Source organism: Branchiostoma floridae, chromosome 11 (genome assembly GCF_000003815.2).
Source record: "Branchiostoma floridae strain S238N-H82 chromosome 11, Bfl_VNyyK, whole genome shotgun sequence".
Classification (NCBI taxonomy): Eukaryota; Metazoa; Chordata; class Leptocardii; order Amphioxiformes; family Branchiostomatidae; genus Branchiostoma; species Branchiostoma floridae.
Window position 1 is genome coordinate 5,795,944 of NC_049989.1, and position 20,531 is coordinate 5,816,474.

General features: G+C 42.5%; 1 protein-coding gene across 2 annotated transcripts; it reads right to left on the reverse strand.

The window, feature by feature from the left end:
- Nucleotides 1-243: 243 nt before the first annotated feature.
- On the reverse strand, nt 244-19,478 carry LOC118426433 (SAM pointed domain-containing Ets transcription factor-like). Of its 2 annotated transcripts, XM_035835810.1 has the most exons (9): nt 19,177-19,478; nt 17,208-17,418; nt 5,010-5,427; nt 4,274-4,471; nt 3,798-3,857; nt 3,369-3,443; nt 3,184-3,237; nt 2,921-3,010; nt 244-2,099 (listed from the first exon to the last, which is right to left on the reverse strand). In XM_035835810.1, the coding sequence occupies exons 1-9, from the start codon at nt 19,401-19,403 to the stop codon at nt 1,894-1,896; spliced, it is 1,539 nt and encodes a 512-aa protein (XP_035691703.1). In that variant the 5' UTR covers nt 19,404-19,478; the 3' UTR covers nt 244-1,893. The 2 variants fall into 2 exon arrangements, with proteins under 2 accessions (XP_035691703.1, XP_035691704.1); XM_035835811.1 differs by lacking the exons at nt 17,208-17,418; nt 19,177-19,478 and adding an exon at nt 9,264-9,507.
- Between the last annotated feature and the right edge of the window lie 1,053 nt (nt 19,479-20,531).

Consider the following 20,531-nt stretch of genomic DNA (forward strand, 5'->3'; position numbering starts at 1 on the left):
CCTTCCAAAAGACGGGTGCAGCCCCAACCGAGATGCCCTGCCCAGGATTGAACCTGGGCCTTCCTGGTACCAACTTGTTGGAACGAGAATCAATTGTCAGACTGCTACCAGTCGAGCCACAAGGGCATTCTATAAGCTATAAGATATCCTTTCCATCCGCGTCATCAGGTCATGATATTTCACTTATAAGAGTTTCTATTGAAAAAGTGGTATAAATATGTAAATTCCACCCACAGACAGATGTAAAGTTAGTTCAGTAAAGTTTAATACACCAAACGTTGCTTGTTTGGACGCTCAATACATAAAATAATACATGTATATACATGTGCTCTCTGTTCTTATCTAGATGTAACTAACATATATGGATTCGTTCCTACAATAATGTATATACTTGTTCCACCAATGTATTCAGTATATGTTCAAAGTGATTCCATTTACATGTTCATTTGTACTGTATAAAGCTACCATTGTGTGTGAACACAATGAACTAAACAACATCCAGGAATCACAGACTAACTATAAATTAATGCAGGTAACTTTTACATTCTATAGAAATATTTACAGCCATACATTTCAGTTGATTGTTCTTCTCAAAACTATGATAAGCTTTCTTTCCGAACACATTGCATAGAGTTCGAGTATCTTATAAAGTATATATCCCTATAGCTTCCTCATAGTAAAGATCATGCTTGTTTTGTTTTCAGACAACGGCTATTGACACATTTGTGCCGAAAACCGTTCTAAATTGTAAGATTGCGAAAGTTTCTTGTCTGAATATCTGCTGACAAAACTGCCCCGCAGAATATATCCTGGTTCCATCTTTGACTAAACAATGTGTTTAATGTTTTCTTACAGTAGTTTTCAGGGACAACCCCTTCGTCGGCTTGGAATTTTAAGAGTGAAACCTTCATTTAAAGTTCTCCATTATTTATCACCATAATCTTCGAATTAGGGAATAAGAGCACTTTGTAACATTGTAACGTTTACATCTATATTTGGAATGTGTTTGTTTTACAAAAGTATCTTCCATCAAAAAATATAGGTACACTTTGTGCCAAGGTAGAAAACCGCCTCCCAAGTATAAACGTAGCGCCTTTTATCAAATGTCACAAACCAGAGGCCAATCTCTCTTACATCATCAATTTGCTGTTATGTCACGGGCTATACCAATACCAGATTCAGGGGTAAATGTAGTTGTACATGAAGGCTTAGTATTCCTAAATGAATCGAAAGCTCACTTCAAAGACCTTACCCTGAACCATTTTGCAATGAATGGTATAGCCCTAACGTCACTTACTCTGGCCATAGCATTAGTAGCTGCCTTCCGCGCATGCGTGTTGCCTCGTTGGGCTGGTTTCACCGCGTTGAGTCGCAATGATCCCTTCTCTGACGCGCATGCTCATTTATGCCTTCTCTTCTATGACGTTTCTTAAAGCAGCCACTTGAATTTTACACTTATCAGTAAAAGCTGCACCTCGTGGTTTTAAAGGGGGTGGGTGATGTATGTGTTTGTTCGCATCAGGTTGGATGCTAACTTGACTTGCTAACTTAGTTGAACATATTTACATTCGTATTCGTATTTCATTATCTGTATGCCATATTACCGGGTTGCCATTTTGTATGTCACAGTAAAAAGCTTCCGGCCCTAGAGCGTCGCCAAAAAGAAATTCTAATTTGAAAAGAGGACCGATAAAAATGTGCAGTTTTCCGTCTTTGAGTCAGTGTGAACACATGCCTTGGAAACAGTGACTTTCCCTTTAAAACACACGGAGTGCAGCTTTAAAATAGCCTCTGGTCAGGCGCTCTCCGATCGTAACATTTCCTTCTCAACATAGAGGAACTACAACATGGACGTTAAACGTGTTGTCTATGTACAAGTGAACCTGATGAAATTTAAGGTTCTTTCTTCACCGTAACCCCTGCAATGGGCTGACAGAACTGGTAGACAAGTCTCTGGGAGATGTCCGTCTTCTTGATGATGCCCTTGCGGTAGTACTGCCGGATGGAGCGGGACAGTTTGTCATAGTTCATGGCCGGACGGTTCTTCCGGAGACCCCACAGCCGAGCCACCTCCACCGAGTCTTCGATTTTGAAAATGCCTGGACGAGAAAAATAAACATGTTGAGATCAGTTTTTTTTAATCCATTCTCAAATGCGTCAACGTGAGAAGAAACAAAATCAAATTCGCAGGCTTTTCAAATACACACCCACCCTCTTATTCACTCAGACAAACCATTATTTTTTTTACTGGATTTCACGTCCTATTAAAGAGACATCGTCAAGTGTCTTTTGTCTCTAAAGGTGCGCTCCCACCGCACTTGTGTCAAGTTTGCATCACTGTGGAGTTCGTTCACTGCGTCACTGTTTTGTTATTTTCTCCGATCTTTATAATTTAGATATTGCGTAATACGTAAAAGTATGACTTTGAAGACGACAAAATACACAAAAAGAAAGAAAATTTGTTCTTTATCTCTGAAATTCATTGAGTATCTTTCGAACCCCGCAGTGACGCAAGTTAAACACAAGTGCGGTGGGAGCGCACCTTCAGGCAGACATTATATGTCAGCTCTTTCAGTAGAACGAAATCGAAACGACACGAACAATCATTAATGCCTCGTGCATCGAAACTGCATGTACTGTCCAACTCCAAGAGCTGTTCTGCAAAAGATTTCATAGATTTTCTGATTGTACGCATCTCTAGACATAGTATTGTATGATGAGTATTAAAGCTAATAACATGTTTTGTCAATTTTATCTGATATTCTTCAGTACCGTATTTTAAAGTATTAAAATGTTTGGGATCAATGAGTGCATCACTGTAAAAGTCAACGTATTCCATGTGGCTTTGTTGTAACATGCAAGTTGACTTTTGAAAACTCAAACTAAAATGAAAGCTTGTTAGACTCCAATAATGCCATACCTGCGTCTCTATCTATCCAGCGGATACAGTGGCTGTAGGACTCGGGCTGGAGCAGCAACTCTTTCAGGAACTGCCACAGGTGGATACCCGCTGCAACAAACAACACGGGAAAATTGATTAAAAATTGATTATTTGTTAAAACTTTACGCCAGTTGCTACTCAATGACGAAAGTTGAAGCACGTACAATATTTATCAAACGGCGTATTTTCAGTAAAATACATCAAACACAGGGCGGAGTATTGAAAATGTGTCTTTGTCTTACCTTGATGGTTCGGAGTCATGGACGTTATGGGTCCTATTGCTGGTCGGTCCGTTACTGAAAATGCAGGACATATTTCGTTAGGAGTGTCACGGCACATGGTTACATGTGCAAAATTACCCCAACTGTTTGTCACGTGAAATCCGAACAGGAAAATATTGAACGTGTATTCTCTGATTGATACTTACAGCCTTTAACGCCATTACAAGACGGAGGGGGAGAGGTCCGCTCTTCTTTCACTGTGGTTGGACTTGATAGGTCGTCTGCAAATAAGATTGAACATTCGTCAATAATTTCATCAGGTTGGAAAATCACAGACTTAGATGACAGACGGTCACCAAACGTCAGCTCTTGTAAATACATGTAGAGTGTGGTTGTGAAGCAACAAAAAAACTGTTCTCCGAGACTGGACGATCAAAATATTCCGCTCTTGTGGTAGAAGCATCGGCTGTGGACAGTGTATTTTCTGTTTCGCACATTTTCTCTGAACTATATGAATAGAGATACGGCTACACAGTATGGAAGGTTGAGGAGGGAAGGAAGGGATGCTGTAATAGAGCATATATTTCATGATACATTGTACATATAGGATAGTATTTCTATTCGAAAATGCTCACCTTTGTCAAGATCTTCTTCTTCGCTCTCTGGGAAAATGTGTAGGCCTGCTATCCGCGACGCTGCGTGAGAGAAAAAAATATTATAAGCTATATAAAGAGAAGGAAACTGAGTATCTAACTTGGCCGAGTCTTTTGAAGGAGCAAGTATGTCACAAGATCCTATGATAGCATAAGATAGTATCAAAAGCTACCAGAGGAGTGAAACCGGCCTAGAGGTGTGTTTGGCTACCGGAGATCTGCCGTCACAGAAACAGGGAGGAGCATTTTTATTCAACAATGGTGTAGCTGCCCCATCCTTCGGTCATTTTAACAGCTACACGAATATCCGTGGTGCTAAAGATTTTAATAGCGACTCACGCCTTTATCCTGTAGCCAAACACACTCCTAGGCCGGCTTGACTCCTCTGACAGGTTTTGATACTATCTTCTGCTACCGTAGCGTAGGATCTGCTTGGAGATTACGTCAACAGTACGCACCTGTCTTCCAGACGTCAAGGTGAGCATACATGATGTCGCCGCAGCGTGGCGCTCTAAAACGGAAGTCGTCCTCGCTGAGCATGCACAGCGTGACGCCACTCATGCGGAAGTAGTCGAGGTTGAGCGGAGGGAGTCTATACTGGTGGAGGGTCCACAACAGCCACTTTTCTACATGCTCCACCGTCCAGTAGTGGGGATCTGTCAGGAAAGGGATTTCAAAGATCGTTACTGTCAGATTTCCGGCCGACTCGACTCACTTCTGATGCTACTTGCCCGTTAGGTCACGTAGTCAGGAGTAAGTAGGTCAGTTTTGCTGAAGAAGGCTATAGATGTATAAATCATTGGTCGGTAATGGTGATTATACATTACATTTATCGAAATGTTGATCGCATTAGTTATGAACATAGATGAACTTTCATTCCAGGCCCATGATTTTAGCAGTATAACAGAAATATCGCAAGGTGACAGTACTCAAGCAACAGGACAAATTTTGGAAACCGTTAGATGTTTCAGGTAGCAACTACGACCTTTCGTCATTGACAATGTATAAGATTTGGTGTCCAACAATGTCATTACCGAAAGGTAGTGGATTCTACGTGAAACGTCTTACTGATTCTATCCCGGAGTTGCTTGAGGAACCGTATATGCCTTGTGTGTCTTATTTTCTGGATGTCTAACTTTTATCGACGTAACAGCAATAACACATAAAAGAAGGAATAAATCGAGAGTATCTCACCGGAGGGGATGTTGAGGAGTTTACAGGCGACTTCAATGTCCTTGACGACCTCCTTGATGATGAGTGGTTGCATCTTGCCCAGGTTTTTCCTCACCTCGTGCATGTCTACCGTCTGTAGCTGCTCCTCCCACATCGTCTGGTCCTGCTCGTCCACGTGATCCACGAACATGGCCTGTGATTGGCCAGTGACGCCTTCCTGCGCATGCTCCGCACAGTAGTACCGCGGTTCTTCGAACTTGACGGACACGTGATCGGGGGATGGCGAGTCTCCGGGCGTCACGTGACCCTGCTGGATCTGGTCTATGTTGAGGCCCGTGTTGTGCAGGAAGGCGTCGATGTCCGGTAGAGGAGCAAAAGCGTTGTTCTGGGCCCCCATGATCGCACCGCTCGGATGTAACTCTAACAGTGAACTCGGCTCCTGCGTGAACATACAGGCAGAAAGAAAAGTGTCAGCAAATGGCAAACATGTCAGCTGTCACGTCGCAAGTGTTCCTAAAAAGAGGTCGTTTTCAATGGGGTCGCTTTGTTCAGCCGAATGACGTAACCGACGTCACATTATAGATTAAACACAATATGCAGTTGCACGACCCTGCCCCTGTACAAGTGTTAGCATTGTAGTTGCTGATCAATGAGATATAGTCTTTTCTTACACTGATCCCACTCAATAGAGTTTATAACTTCAACACGCGGACCTCTATCTGTTAGATATCGAGCGGTTATTCCTTGTTACGCTCGTGTTACTCTCTATGCCCACCGTGCTCTGCCTCCGTACGGTTTTGGGTGCATGCTGAGAGGAAGCCTAGATTTGACCGTGAACCGTCGAGTTCACACGAATTATTAAGTGGTGTCTGCGCCCCAGACTTTGAACAGAAAAGGTGTTAGGGTTAACAGACAGTATATTGTATAACGCTGTTACTAATTTGCAAATGTACAATACGTAGCTCAATATAGATACAAAGTAAATGAATAACTCGGCCTCAACACTAGACCTAAACAGTTACTAAGCCTACAGATCACCTGGGATCATAGGAAATATTTTTAAGAAAAGACCTAGCCTGATTCGGACATCATCGTTAATTGATTTATATTTATTCAGTAAGTTAAAAGATAGCATGTTGTTTTAACCTCCTATGACATAAGTATATTTATATCTATAGATAAGAACCCTAAAATAGGACAAAGTCTTGCACTGAACATGCATGCAAACAAGACATTCTTTATAACAATAAACCGGTCTACTTTTGCTTCTTTGGAGACCACGAAAATAACGCGACGAGAAAGCTGTATGCCGTGCTGTTATCAGATAAGATAAGCAACTATTTCTGGGTGAAGGCACGATCGGTACGGCAATCGAACACGTTCTCTAGGGGCTATTGCTTAAGCTTGATGTAAACAACGATCACGAGCCGTGACACTCACGTCCCAAACCATTGTACTATTTCTGAATTAGTCCCTATAAATATTTGAAGGTCAAGATATTCTACAACCTACCGCAGACAATACTCGTTGAAGCTATTCCATGTGTCGTTGGGATGACATGACCAATATCTTTTGTTTTCGCTACCGGATAAATCAAAATGAAAGGGAAAACGTATTGAAGACGTTTGAATACAAAGAGGAATGAAAAGAACCTTACAAAAAGATATGGGTGAACTCTTAAGTACACAGTAAGGGAAAAGAGGAGGGGACAGTGTGCGAATGACATGGTTACACGATGTCGAACTTGACGTGGAGAGGGGCGCCACTTTGACCCCACAAACATTCGTGTCGTGTTTGATGCGTGCTGAATGACGCACTGCGCGTTCGTGAGTGTTAGCTTTTAATTTAAGCGCCGATACAAACTCATTATGCTTCGGGAGAAGACCAGATAAGTTGGCATGCATGCCGCCGACACTGCGACACTACCCTGGCCGGCGCTCTTGATCGGATCCTAACCTGACAAAAATCATTGTTTGAACTTTTTAAATAATGACTCTGCCTCCATGCGGTTACCGTCGTCAGTGCGTTCCTTGTTTGGAATGCCCTTGGCTGGGAGAAGACTGGTAACACTGTAAGGTGGTTCGCATGCCTTCTTTACTATTTGCACCGCGGCACAGCACAATTAAGGCGCTGACGTCCACCCGTGCGACGTTGGGGTAGCTCGGAATGCCGGGGTGATAACAGCGACCGGTGACACACACAAATCTCAGACGGTGTTGTAGCGACACCATCTTGTGACATGCAATCACTGATAACGCCTCGTTCACTGAAGCGCGACGACAGCAAGGCAAATACAACAGCACTGGTGATAAGATGTTGCCAAGAGGTGTGGAAGCAATGATTATTAATTCTTGACCTTCGGTAACCTTATATATATATAACCAGCCGCCATGTCGGGACGCAGAGGGGCGTGCTCGCAATGAACTCATCCGACCTACATACCAGTTACAGTTTACCCATTCTATGTATATAAAAGAACAAACCACAAAAAAAGAAGAATGTTTAAATCTGTATTTTCTTTCATTTATTGCTCCCCTCCCCCTCTGACTGTGCTTAATAAGTACTGGCAATACTGTCAATGTGTAGGGTAAATCATACATCAAGTGTTCAACACTGCGTCAAATTTTAAATCCCCTGGTGCTGATAAATTCCCTCATATCTGATAGCCGTACCTGGGAGTTGTAGAATTTTATAAGGTCGGATTATTCGGGATCGCTAAGACTTTTCGGTTGGCATAGACAGTAGTTTGGGAACAGTGCTTCCAAGATTCACATTTTTGCTTCCAAAGCTAATAGGAAGTAATTTCCGGCACAGAAGCAATCGGAATGCGGTCATATGACACATAGTAACGCTTCAAAGGTGTCATAACATTAGCAGTAACCAGTAAACTGTCTCCAACACGGACTCAACCCAACTAATTGGGAGATTTGTGGGTTATTCTGTATTGGCGTCACGAAGGAACGCCAGCTCAGCATGCCCGTTCCTCCGCCGTGTCGAGTCAACAAGGCAGGAATGGCAGCACCGCGGTCATTTACGTTGGGCGGACGTTCAAACACAACCCGCATTGGAAATCAGATGAAAAAGTCACCTATAGCCTTAGGCTAACATTTACATACACGACTGATATGTCAGGGTGTCAAGATGGCCTCAGCATAGTATATAAAAGGATCATTCCCAATCAAACACACCGGCTAATTAACAGGTGGGATGATCTATGCATATCACGTTTAATTAGCGAGGTCAAATCGCAATAAAAATGACATTGTTGGTCTCCGGGTTGTGGGAGACAAATGATGACGCAAATCCGTATAGTTATGGGACAAAAGAAAAATTGTGTAATCATTGTTGACGTCCGCTCGTTACGTATTGACGCCCTGAACGCAAATATGCCCATCGGAAATTAGACAAAAGCTAGCAAAATATGGACAACATTTGTACATACGCTTTTACGTGTCGTATTTGAACGTGGTGGAAAATTTCTACATGAGGTCGCATGCAAGAATCACAGGCATCTTGTCAGGTCAACCGCTACAAAGCCATTAGGGTTGTTAGTTTGCGTTCACACGGACAACCGGAGGCAGGGGGAGGAAGGTTGTTTGGGTTGAGACCAGGTTTCACACCTCCTACTGGTAGTGTTGTAACACAGACCATCAGACAGCAAAATGTGTGTGTGAGGCTTAACTTTGACTGGTACTTTCACACCCGCAGTCACACCAGAAAAGTCTAAGTGTGCTTTAACGGTGAAGCTTGACAGGCGTTCTTGGTGAGCAATGACACATTTCGGCATTGTATGACAAGCACAAACACTTAAAGATCCCCGCCCTTACACTCGCAAGGTGTAGGCCATCAAGTGCACGGGGCACGCTTACATATATCAACCTTGAAAATATAAACTTCTGTCAGAGCTAGTTGTAGTAATTTCCCTCCAAGAATCACAGCAATCGTGCGACCATTTTTACAACATTCGTGTGAAGTGGTTGTTATACGTTGCCGGGCAGGTGATAGTATTGAGCTTTGCAAATATAGGCACAACTTTGTCCAGATCACAGTGCTTATGAGACTTTTTTCTTCCCAGTACAATAGCCTTATAGACTTTCCAACAAAAGGCAGCCATTAAAAGTAGAGGAATTTTCCCGATAACGTCCAAGTTATGGCGACCACGGAATCCGCCTGTGTTAAAGAACTGCAATTAGCGTCCTAGATACAGCAGGAACAATACAAGCAAGTGGTTGATAACACACCGTCACAAGGGTGGATCTAAAGTCCTGTACTTACTGAGTAGTAGAACACTGGCATGGCGTGAAGATTCCCTACAACTCAGTTCTCTGAGCGAAGAGCGCGTTCCCGGACCGGCGCTGTCCACCTGTGCCTGACCAGGTCTGAACCAACCAGCCAGGTTCTTGTCTCCCTGCCTTTCAAATGGTGCAAAACACGGGGACGGCTTTGGTGCAAAGGTTACCACAAACTCGGACATACATCACGCCAGGTTTATTTCAGGCGGGAGTCATGTTTGGCAGGGAGTTACGTAGGTGCACAAAAAACGCAGCGGGTTGGTTTGAATACTGATTAGAGGGGTGATAATCACTGTTTGGACAAGACTAACAACTTGAGGCTCGCGACAGAAAGCCAAGCGACACAAGTTTAAACTGCTAATCCCTGAAGATGTACTTTTTCAATAATTCTTAACTTTTCGCGTCAAACAGAGATAAAAAGAAACGCCGTTCAGTTCATGTCGCCACTGAGCCAGACTGATCCTTTTGTTTAAGGTTTGCCACGTTTGTACCGTTTTTACCACCAATCTCGCCTCTTATCGTACAAAATTAAGAATAAATGACCAAAGATTACATCTCTATAGCTCATTAACTACTGTCAAAGTCAAAACATATTGATATGATTCGTTGTCAGGCGAAGTTTAGGATATATCTAGACCGCCAGGAGAGTTTTGGGATGCAAGTAATGAAAATGTCAAGGACTAGTCTATTCAAATGTTCTCCCTGATCCTGACTGATCCTTTTGTTTAAGGTTTGTACCGTTTTTTCTATCAATCTCGTCGCTTATCGTACAAATTTAAGAATCAATCATTAAAGATCACATCTTTATCATCTCGTTAACTACTGTAGAGTCAAAACATCCAAACATGTTACTACTCTTTAGCATCAGGCGATATATTTAGACCACCAAGAGACAATTTGAGATGCAAATAAAGAAAAGTGTCAAGGACATGGGTCTACTCGAAGATAAACTGCGAAGTGATTACATGTTAATTAACTCCCTGAGACAGTATTTTACAATCTCGGGATAGATTGTTGAATCAAGGACGCCTGAAAAGATAGACCATTTTGCTACACAGCCAAGTCTCTCTCTCTGTCAGTCAGTCTATACAGACTATGACACTTACCTACGCAAACAGAACCTTAGCGACAGAGACGACTACAATACAAAAGTGTACAAATTAAATACAAAATGCATAAGCTTATGCACAGCCAAGTAACTCATTCCATATTTCGCACAACGTTGGGACGTAAGAATGTTAATTAAACTCAAACACACTTCGTGCGATCGTACGGGGCATGCGCCATGCAAAATTCTGTTACATGTTTGAGATCCTTCTCGGTCGTAATGCTTTTAAAAGATCCTAGGGAAACTGGCTTCACGTTTTCTATATGTGGGTATGTCAAAGAGTTTTGCGGAGAAAAAAATAGTTTGCGTTTTCAGAATCTACTGCCACGCCGTTATGTTGAGGTACCTCAGGAACATTTTCAGGACTACGCAGAGAGCCCAACGGCAACCACCTGTTGTACAACAGGCGCTTTGCCGCTGGACTCTCTGCGTAGGAGAATGTGCAGAAGAAATGAAGGCATAAGAATTATACACAAGGGGTGTGCCGCTACATGATGTTGAAATCAACTCGCTGCTTCTTTACCGTATAACGTAGTATTCGACGGTTTTCTGTACTGTTCCATGATTCACTAGACTCAAGTTAAAGAGACACTTGTTCATCATTCAACATATCAGCGGTACAACGTCCGGTACACACGCACGCAATTGCTAAACACACATAACTATAGTACTATCATGTTGAAGGAAATAAAAGTGGATTGTATCCTCCGTTAAGGTACATCAACAAAAATATTGGTGTATGTGTACAGTTCTCCACTTATTCCAAGTATGTTCGTTGGATATCGCTAGTACAGTTATCAGTATTTCATTGTGTTTGGTTTATGGTATATTGTGCATGCATTAGTATGGAGCTTTGACAGATTAACACACCTTTTAATCGTTCACTATAACATATGATAAAAACAGCAGCATCAACAGAAAAGACGTCGCCTTTTTGGTATGTAGTCAAAACAACTAGCTTGAATAAAACTGGGGGAAGGGTCAACTGAGCGGTCAGTAGATAAATCTGCAAAGTCAGTCACATGGCGTTTTCTAAATCACAGCCAAAAACACTGACAATAAAGTACACAGCTGTATACAGTTAAAATGGATTTTTACTTAGTATCTCGCCTCTGGATTTCAATGTATTTTGGCTTGCAATATGCTGGAAAATATATTGCACGTGTCTACATGAAGGGTAGAGTCGACGAAGTAGTCAGACCTTCACCCTCAACATATATGCTTCCTTGTCTAGGTTTGTATGGCACCCATTAAGATACGTTCCTATCAGAGATATAGCATTATAGGCGCAAACTGAGGGATTCCGACTGTTTGTCTACATTTTAAGCGCGCGGTTCTAAACATACCTAATTTCAGTGACGTAGTGGTTCGTGGCGGGGGGTTAGGGACAGACCTCTCGAAATGCCAGAGGAGCGAGGATTTCCTCGCGTGGTCACCAAAGCAGATATCTCAGTTTGTACTTTAAGATTAAGCTGGTCGCCCTGACCTAGTACAGTTTGTGAATGCCTCGGTACGAGCAAACCATCTTTTGAAGGAATCAGTCAGACCCCTGAGTCAAGAGCAAGGTAAATAGCGACGATCGGTTTGCTTCACTAGCCACTCGGTGTTTGAACGACTATATCGGCCTTAGTACGTGTGTTTTGCTGAGGTTGCAAGGTCTGAAAGTGTTTGTGAGTATTTTGGGCAATAGTTGTTTTGAACTCTATTTCTAGATGTTTGGCTGTGACGCACGCAATGATGTAAATCACCTGATCTGACAGTGATAGTCACGTGATATCAGTCTGCTATGCGCATGGGCACAAAATGTGGTATAATGTCCAATTTTGTGGTGGCATTGCGTATGCAGGAAACTCCATTGTTACAGTGCTATATGTCTATAGATGTCGTACATAGTCCATAATATATATTTCATTATTACACAAGTTGTTTTTGTTACACAACAATATGGCGTTGGTAATTAAAGAGGGTGAATGAATGGCATGACCGGTACCTCTTATTTCTAAAGAAACAATACTTGAAGTAAAAATAAAAATAACTCAATCGTATGTATTTTATATTCTAATAGTTGAATCCCACATGCATGTACTACTGTAGGGAGCGTCTAACGCAATATCAACGTCTAACACTGTATAAGACGTTGTGGTCTCGCTGCCGAAATGCGCTATTCTTTACAGGGAACCTCCCATTCCCGCTACAGTCTCTTGAAGTGTGTGAAGTTTTCTCAGCTCCCCACTTTTAAAGGCTAGCTGTGGCACTCAGGCTAAGACTCCCTCCACATGTGACGCCCACTTACGCGCCAACTAAAGACGACGGAGTAAACACCAGACGAAGGAACAGTCGCAGTATTAATGCCACTGTAAACATGTAAGGAGACCCGCTTAGCCGTGTGGAACTTTCCCACAGCTCGACACCAAGACTTTCCCACATTGGGAGAAAAATCGACGACAGGTGTTCGGTTTTGTTCGGGGACAAATCGGGGATAGTCCATAAACACTCGTGCTCCGTCTTCGCCCCTCCCACTCTGTCTTGTTATTATGATCTGTTCATTTTGATTTAAATAACTAAGAAGTTTATTTGCAGGTTCATGCCCGGAGGCTAATTGCAAGTTCATGGTATAAACACAGGAGATATACAAGTAACAATGAACAGTGATTAACACTTTTGTGAAAAGAGACTACTCGAATACTAGTGTTGGCTATTTCTAAACAGGTTGGGTTTGACTTCTTCTTTGGAAGCAGAGGACGAAAATGGCATAGAATAAATCCTTGTTGTACAATTCATTACAAAACCCATACCTATCACATTCACACTAGAAGATGTGCTAAACTATGAATACTACATCTAATTCGTATTTGATGTACTTCACATTTGTCTTAGAAATTTGCCTTTGTCTAATCTTAAGAAGTTTTTTCTGCGGCACTGTAATACAAGTTTCTGAACTTAACTGTAGCGCCACTATGTATATACATATGACCATTTCTTTATCTACCACAGTTCTAATAAGAAATACTACAGCTTTGTATACCTACCATGTTACATGAAACGAACCTCAGTTTGTTATAAAGCTTATATTTTTTGTTATGTGCTTGGAGCAGGATTTTGTGCTACCGCTGCGTTAGAAATGGATGATGATGTGTACAACGAACATAGGAGGGACCAGAAAGGTGAATTGACCAATAAAGTGGGTGCGGCACAGCTTCACATGCCACTCAAGATCTATTTCCGTAGGTCAAATATATGGCGCTAAAATTGCTTTGTTTTCTATAAGGCTTTCTTGTGCTGTTTTAGCAAAGCCGTGCTCAAGTGTGCATGGAATAAGGTAAGGATAATCGGGAAAAATACAAAGGCATATATCTTTGTCTTCTGTTAAACCGAGAGAAAAACAACGCAGAAAGTTTCCGTTTTGGCAACACAGACATTAAAAAAGAACTCTAAAAGACGACAGTGGAGCTGGGATATCTGGAAATAAAAGCAAAGAGGCGAATGCAAGAAATTCGCGCAAAAGTGAAATGACTATAACAACTTTACTTTTCTCTAACAGTTGTTCCATTGTGGGCTGCCTGATACCTCCGTAACCGAGCGCTCTTCGCAACGCATATTGATATTAGTAATGTTATCTATAACGTCGAACGGGGTAGGCCCTTTGTGTCACGTTTATCAATATGATAAACAGTAAGTTTACGTGAGTGTCAGCAGGTAGTTTCCTACATGCCTGTTTGTCTAGGTTACAAACACTGTGCTGATGTAACATTTCAAACTGTTTCGTCGTTGGCAAGATTTCGTCAAAGTAAACGAGCAAACACAGTCGTAACAATCTCGTTTCTAGGTCATTTTTAAAACATATACACTCGTATATCATATACATACACGTCGCTTTTTTACGGAGGCGAGGCCGCGTTGAGTCACCGTTTTAATTGTTCTGCGTGAGACTCAAATTTCCGAACTGCAACCCTTTTACGCTGTAGTGGGGGGTCCTTAGCGCCCGGCCATTCACAGCTACCATTAGATGGCCCGGCTTTTTCTCTCACTGATGTTCCTGGCGTCTTTGTGGAGCGCCCTTCACATTGGCTCAGCTGCCCAGGAGGACCTCGTAACCCCACTTGACCCCACTTCCCCGAGCCGAGCTGGAGGGCCTGCGCCCACCGTCACAATAGCTACTTGGAGTGCCCGACAACAGTTCTGAAACTCTATACAAGCGATGGACGTTTTGTCTGTCCTCTCTCCGCAAATATGGGGTGCGCGGAAATCGATGGGATGTTTTGATGGACAGATTTGGTGGCCAGACTGTGTCAACGTCCTAAAAGTCAGAAAAGTACGCTGGGACAAAGGAACCATAGCTTCGATTACCTATAAGGAACGAAAACCTTTCTTCTAAGTGCCTTTTCGTTTAGAAGTGTCTTGGGAAGACCAAGGAGCTCCTTGGGTAGACATGACTATTGCTTCCCCACCCGCGTGTATATGTGATGCGTTTTGAAGTTGTTACGAAACAACATTCCGTCGATTTGATGACTCATGTACCTTACGAAACTATCATTATACAAGAAGTCCTTATATAAGTCCACGTACGTTAAAACCTTCTTTCTGGTGGGGTAAGAGCGATTGGGTTTTCACGAATTAGTCAGTCGTATACAATGCCTCAAAACATACTCTTGGGGGAGCGCATATCATCAAGAATCAATTTGTTTCGATGAAAAAGAGTTTACTTTTTCCTGTAGTTTTGATTAAAGGGATATCTTTAACGAAGACACCAGAAAGAGGGCTGGTGTCTATCGTTGTTTCACTATAGTTCTGTGAATGATAGTTGGATCAAACGTTTTTCGAAAATCTAGTTTAGGTGTGACGTCACTATCACGTCATTTCCGGATTCCAGCTTCTTACAAGAAATACATTGTTGTTCTAAACTGACAAAGACGGCAATTATGGAAGGTTTAAGTTGCAGTTTGTTTAACATTATTTGTTATTTATTTTGCGACTACAATACATCGCAAGGACCGAAGGGAGAGGCACACGAAATCCCCTCATTTTTCTGGATTAAAATATTTCGTTTTGACAAGTGACGTGCGCTTTGCAGCAGCGGAAAAAGCTCTGTATACCTAGTAAAATCGCCCGTGAAAGAATAGGCACGCGTGCTGCCACTTGGATTTTCTCACTGTTTTCGTTTATTTGTCTCAACGTAGAAACGTTTCTATAGTGCTGCCGCGGCGATTTAAGTCATTCAAGCATTTGTCGTGCGTTTGCGTCGTGTGGTGTAATGGTTACAGCGTTTGGACAGAATCCAAAAGTCCTGGGTTCGAATCCCCTAACATGCCCCAATGCGGTGACCTTGGGAAATGCCATTAACACAACTTTCCTCACAGTCGGGTAGAAATTACTACTAAGCTTCGGTAAGGACCTCCGTCGAAAGGGCGCTAAATGGAAGGCGCCCGGTGTTTGAGGAGAGCCACACATCGAGCACATTAAAGATCCCACCCATCACACTAAAGAGTAGTCGCCCAAACAAGAAATATATTGCATGACTCTGCCGAAATGATCATCAACAACATTGTGGGCATTATTATTAGAAGAAAGGCAAAACGAGAAAAGGAAAAAAGAGGGCATAGAAAGAAGTTGGGGCAGCTGACAAAAAAGGTGTAACATTGGAAATATGGTATATGAACTCTTCATAAATAAAATATCTCTGTCTTCCGTCCTTTAAAGTACAAGCGCATGCTAAGGTTTACGGAATGGAGTACCTTTAAATCATTGATTTTTTTCTATGCCTTTTCTTCGCTATTCCGGCAACGATGTGAGGAAGTACCAGCAGCACTTCCCCACAGAACCTGACACCCCCGAGCAAACGCAGCCGGCTTATAGGTTAGGCGGGCGTCGGACAGGACTCACGGCCCACCGGCACACAGACATAAAGGTGTCCAACTCTTGGGCAAATATTTTACCTGGGCTTAAGGAGAAAGCCGGAGGGATCGATTTAGACATAGGAGGCGGCGCGGCGAGCTGGGGCAGCCGGCCGTACACTGTGACTGTTTCGGGGAAATCCTCTTTCCCGGCGCAAGACGCTGAAATGGGGAGTCTTATGGGCCTTCTTTAAACAAATCACGGTCTAATTGGTTTCAAAAGCAGCTAGAATAACCGCCTCTTTGTTTATCCTCGGCAGCACACCGTCGGTTAGAAATGGCAGGAACAACAAACAAACTGCGCCAAACAGTGAAAGTTGATGAAAAAGGAACGTTATTGTGTCTTTCGGGGAGCGAGGAAAATGTGCAACCCTTAAATATAAGTAAGAAATGTTCTCATAGCTCCATTTCAATAAACACAACGTCGTGTGGTTTTAGCTGAATCTTCTTAGATTCTGAAAGATCCAAACTCATCTTAGAGGTATAGGTGAAGTACGTTAATACGTAACAACTACAAATCATTCGTGGAAACGAGGCCGACATTATATCTTCATCGATACACTTGAGCGTAATGTTTTTCGATAACTGGTCGTACTATAGTGCAATTTGATAAAACGCAATGGTTTTCAGCCATGCGCACGGGTAGGACCCCGACTCTTCTCGACAGGTGTGTTGGGTTCTTTATTGTCATCATCACCATCATCATCAATGTGCTTACACACGACGGCTGGAGTAATACCGCCCCTACTGGGGTGACATATCCTTTCGTTAGTTTTTGACACTTCCCATGTTTTGTTCTTCATCGTACACAGATTTAACACCTAAGGATCTCCCACACAAGGGACCGATGGGTTAAAGTTACCATTTCTTGATAGAAAGTAAAATTACCATTTCTGAATAGAATATCAAAACAAACAAACAAACTTACGGCGTCGACATCTTCTATCTCTTCTGCGGACGTCGCGTCGGCGTTTGCCGAGAACATGACGGCACCGTCCCGTCCCTGGAGCATCCTGACACCGGGCGCCGCTCCGTCTGTCTCTTCCTCCCTCTCTCTCTCTCTACAGCAGCAAACTCTCCGCAAACCACCTGGGCTTGGGTCCCGTTCTTTCGTGGTCTTCTCAGACGCCAGTCGTTTTCTGTAGGAAATTGGAGGTTGATCTTAAACTGCGAAATATGAATCAATCCTTTACGGTATATCCAACAATAGGAGTTGCGGTAACGTAATGAGTTAAGTCAAGCTCGCAATCCTCACTCCCTGCACGTTTTAAGAAATGCGAGCGGAAACTCTTTCTTTTCTGAACTTCGCAAAGTAGGTGTCAATCATTATTGGGGACTTTCGGCATTGTTCTCGAAGAGCCAAACAGCTAATGACACTTCCCCTGTTTTGTTCGTTGTGTCCATGGTAACGATGTCAAGAAGAGGCTATCCAACTTCCAATAATAGAGGGAGCAACGTACAGATATGTTTGGCTGTTTTCGGAATGCGTGTGTTGTGTGATGTAACGAAAATTCATCCTAAAGACGAAACCTTCCCCACAGAAAAGTTGTTGATGGTTTCTTTACCTTTCTCACCCACTTCGACAGGTCGGAATCACTCCAGCCGGCAACTGAGCAAACACACTCGGGGCGACAACACACAAGATTTTCGCCATTTTTTTGTCGGACGAGAGACATTCTCGTTGACAGAGTTTCGGGATTTTGAGCACAAAACTGTGTGTTCTGTCTCAACTCCGTTGCCCAACACCCGTAAAGACTGCCAGGCGCCGCACACACTTTGACAATCACAATGACACCCAGATGCGACGGATAAGAATGGACATTCAGTAGCAGCTCTTCACAAACTGGAGTCATTGTTGCGACCCTAGTAAGCGGTTTATTTCTCCCCCGGTTGAGGTTGGACCCCTCGGGTTCTGTACAAGAGTGCTACAGAAGTGCCTTGGCGACATTTTTTCGGCCGGTGGCCCCTCTGATGTGGTGCTGCGCTATGTGCTCTTGAGCAATTAATAGCGTGTAGACCGTGTTGTTTTACGTGCTTCAAACGGATACACAATTTTGATAGCTTGTGTAAATTGTGAAGGGGCTCAAAAATGGCGGCCGTAAGCATGTTTTGTGGCGCGTTTCTAATGACAACAAATACAAGGACACTGTTGAATTTTTATCATAACTGATTCCATATCAAATTCAATGTGTGATGGTCGAGTAATTGTACAAGTGTTTAAGTCAAGATGACGACTCAGACTACTCTGAGGTTATATAACAAAATTAGAGGCCATGTAAAATCAGTAATACCAAAGTTGACGAAAGGCAGAGGATACACAGTGCATATCGGAAACCATTTAGATTACTGTCAAAGATATATACTAAAAATCTACAAAAGAATCTTTGTGATCTAATTTTGCGATGAAAGCTTTTAAACTAGTGCTACTCAACAACGTGCGTTTCAGAACAGTCTGGATACTTACTGCTTTTAAGATTACTAGTAGCAAGTCATGGTGTTTTCTTTGCTTGGAAACTGCGAAGCTACAGCTATAAGCGATCGAATTCAAGTGTCTGATTCGCCGGGTCCATATAAAAACTGAATGAGGACGGCAAGTTTGGACGAAACTAAGATTATCATTACACGTTGGTGTCCCTTTCCAGAAAAGTAATTTCAGTTAAGTTGCGAATTCCACTTTTCATATCCAAACGCAAGAATCGTTAAATCCTTTTTTCCTCGTCTGAAGTTGCCAAATTCTATCTCGATTAAGTGAATGGTTGTCAAATATTAAGTTGCATAACGACAACTGTAGTAAAGAAAAGAAATTTAAGTTTTAAGTGTTCCAAAACACTAAAGTTTTTGAAAAACGACGCTATTTCAGAATCTAGAAATAACGGAATTCACAAAATACAACTCACCTCAGTAGATTCAAATTGCGGTAGGACAGCGGCAGTGAAGATGACAAAGATGGAATGTTTGGGAAAGTTTTCCTCCGTCTCGGATCTCTCAGTACTGCGGTGTGACGTGTACTGTTCCCCGGCCTCAGCCCGGACCAAGTCGCACCAGTTGTCAGCCAAAATGATCTAATTCGGCGGAAAGTTTTGTTTTTCTTTTTGTTGTGAAGAAAACAATGAGGAGGGTCCATTTTTTGACAGGGGGTAGTTCGTTCATTACAAATATCAGCACTTCATACCTCACAATTACACAATACGTTGAATATACTATCAGTTGCAAAATATATATTCATCACAATCTACAAAGTTGCAAGATAGATGTTCTTAAAATACAACCTTACATAAAGGCTAAGGTACCGGCAAAAGAAATAATATATACACCTGTTAGCCAACGTAGCAGAAATTGAAGTTCACATTTATGTTTGAAAAATGACGAGAACATCAACATCCAGATGCTTGGTCAAAGTGATATATGTATGTGTTGAGCGTCCTGTTTCGACATTTCGGGATAATAGTGATAGAATTAAGCCTATAACTACATAAATGTTTCCTCCTGTGCTCCCCTACATTTCGCCAAACTTGGTCCCGACCAAGAGGGCGATGTAAACACCCCTTCAAAGCACCTGCTCGGTTCCCTCGTCTCGTGTTCCCCTCCAGCACTCCTAACTAAACCCTTGACGCCCCAGGTCTATTCAGGTAGCACGCCCGCCCGGGTAGCTTACTGTACAAGTACAATGGACTCTTCTGACTACCTATACAGACTTAGACTTCGGCAAACACATTACAGTTCTCATGGCTTTGGGAGAAAGCTGACATACGATGCTTCTGAAACATGGACATTTTTAACAAATTACTTTTGTCTAGAAAACTTTATCTCTTTTGCAACTCCAGGTAATCTTGCAACCTTTTACCCCCCCCCCCCCAAGCAGTGAAGTAATAATACCTTTCCACAATTTCCAATATACACATCATGTCATGCACCCCAAGTGCCACTCTTTTTTCTATTGGACTAGAAGATTCACAAAGTGCTGTAGGTAAGGGTGTGAAGTCCGCCGAGGAGAACGGTCCTCCACCCTCCCGACCGTTACCATTGATCCTACATTTTTTTCGTTTGAGAGAACCGACCTTCGACGCAGATATACGACAGCTTCCCCCCTCACAACGTAAACAAATTTTGTACAACATTCTCACGACTGTCCCAATGAATTTGTTATCGTACACCTGTCGTACAAAGTTTGTGATAGGGTCTTTACCAAGAACTTTGAAATTTCTCTCTTCGCGAAACTTTGCATAAAAAAACGAACCGCTCAAATTCCTTA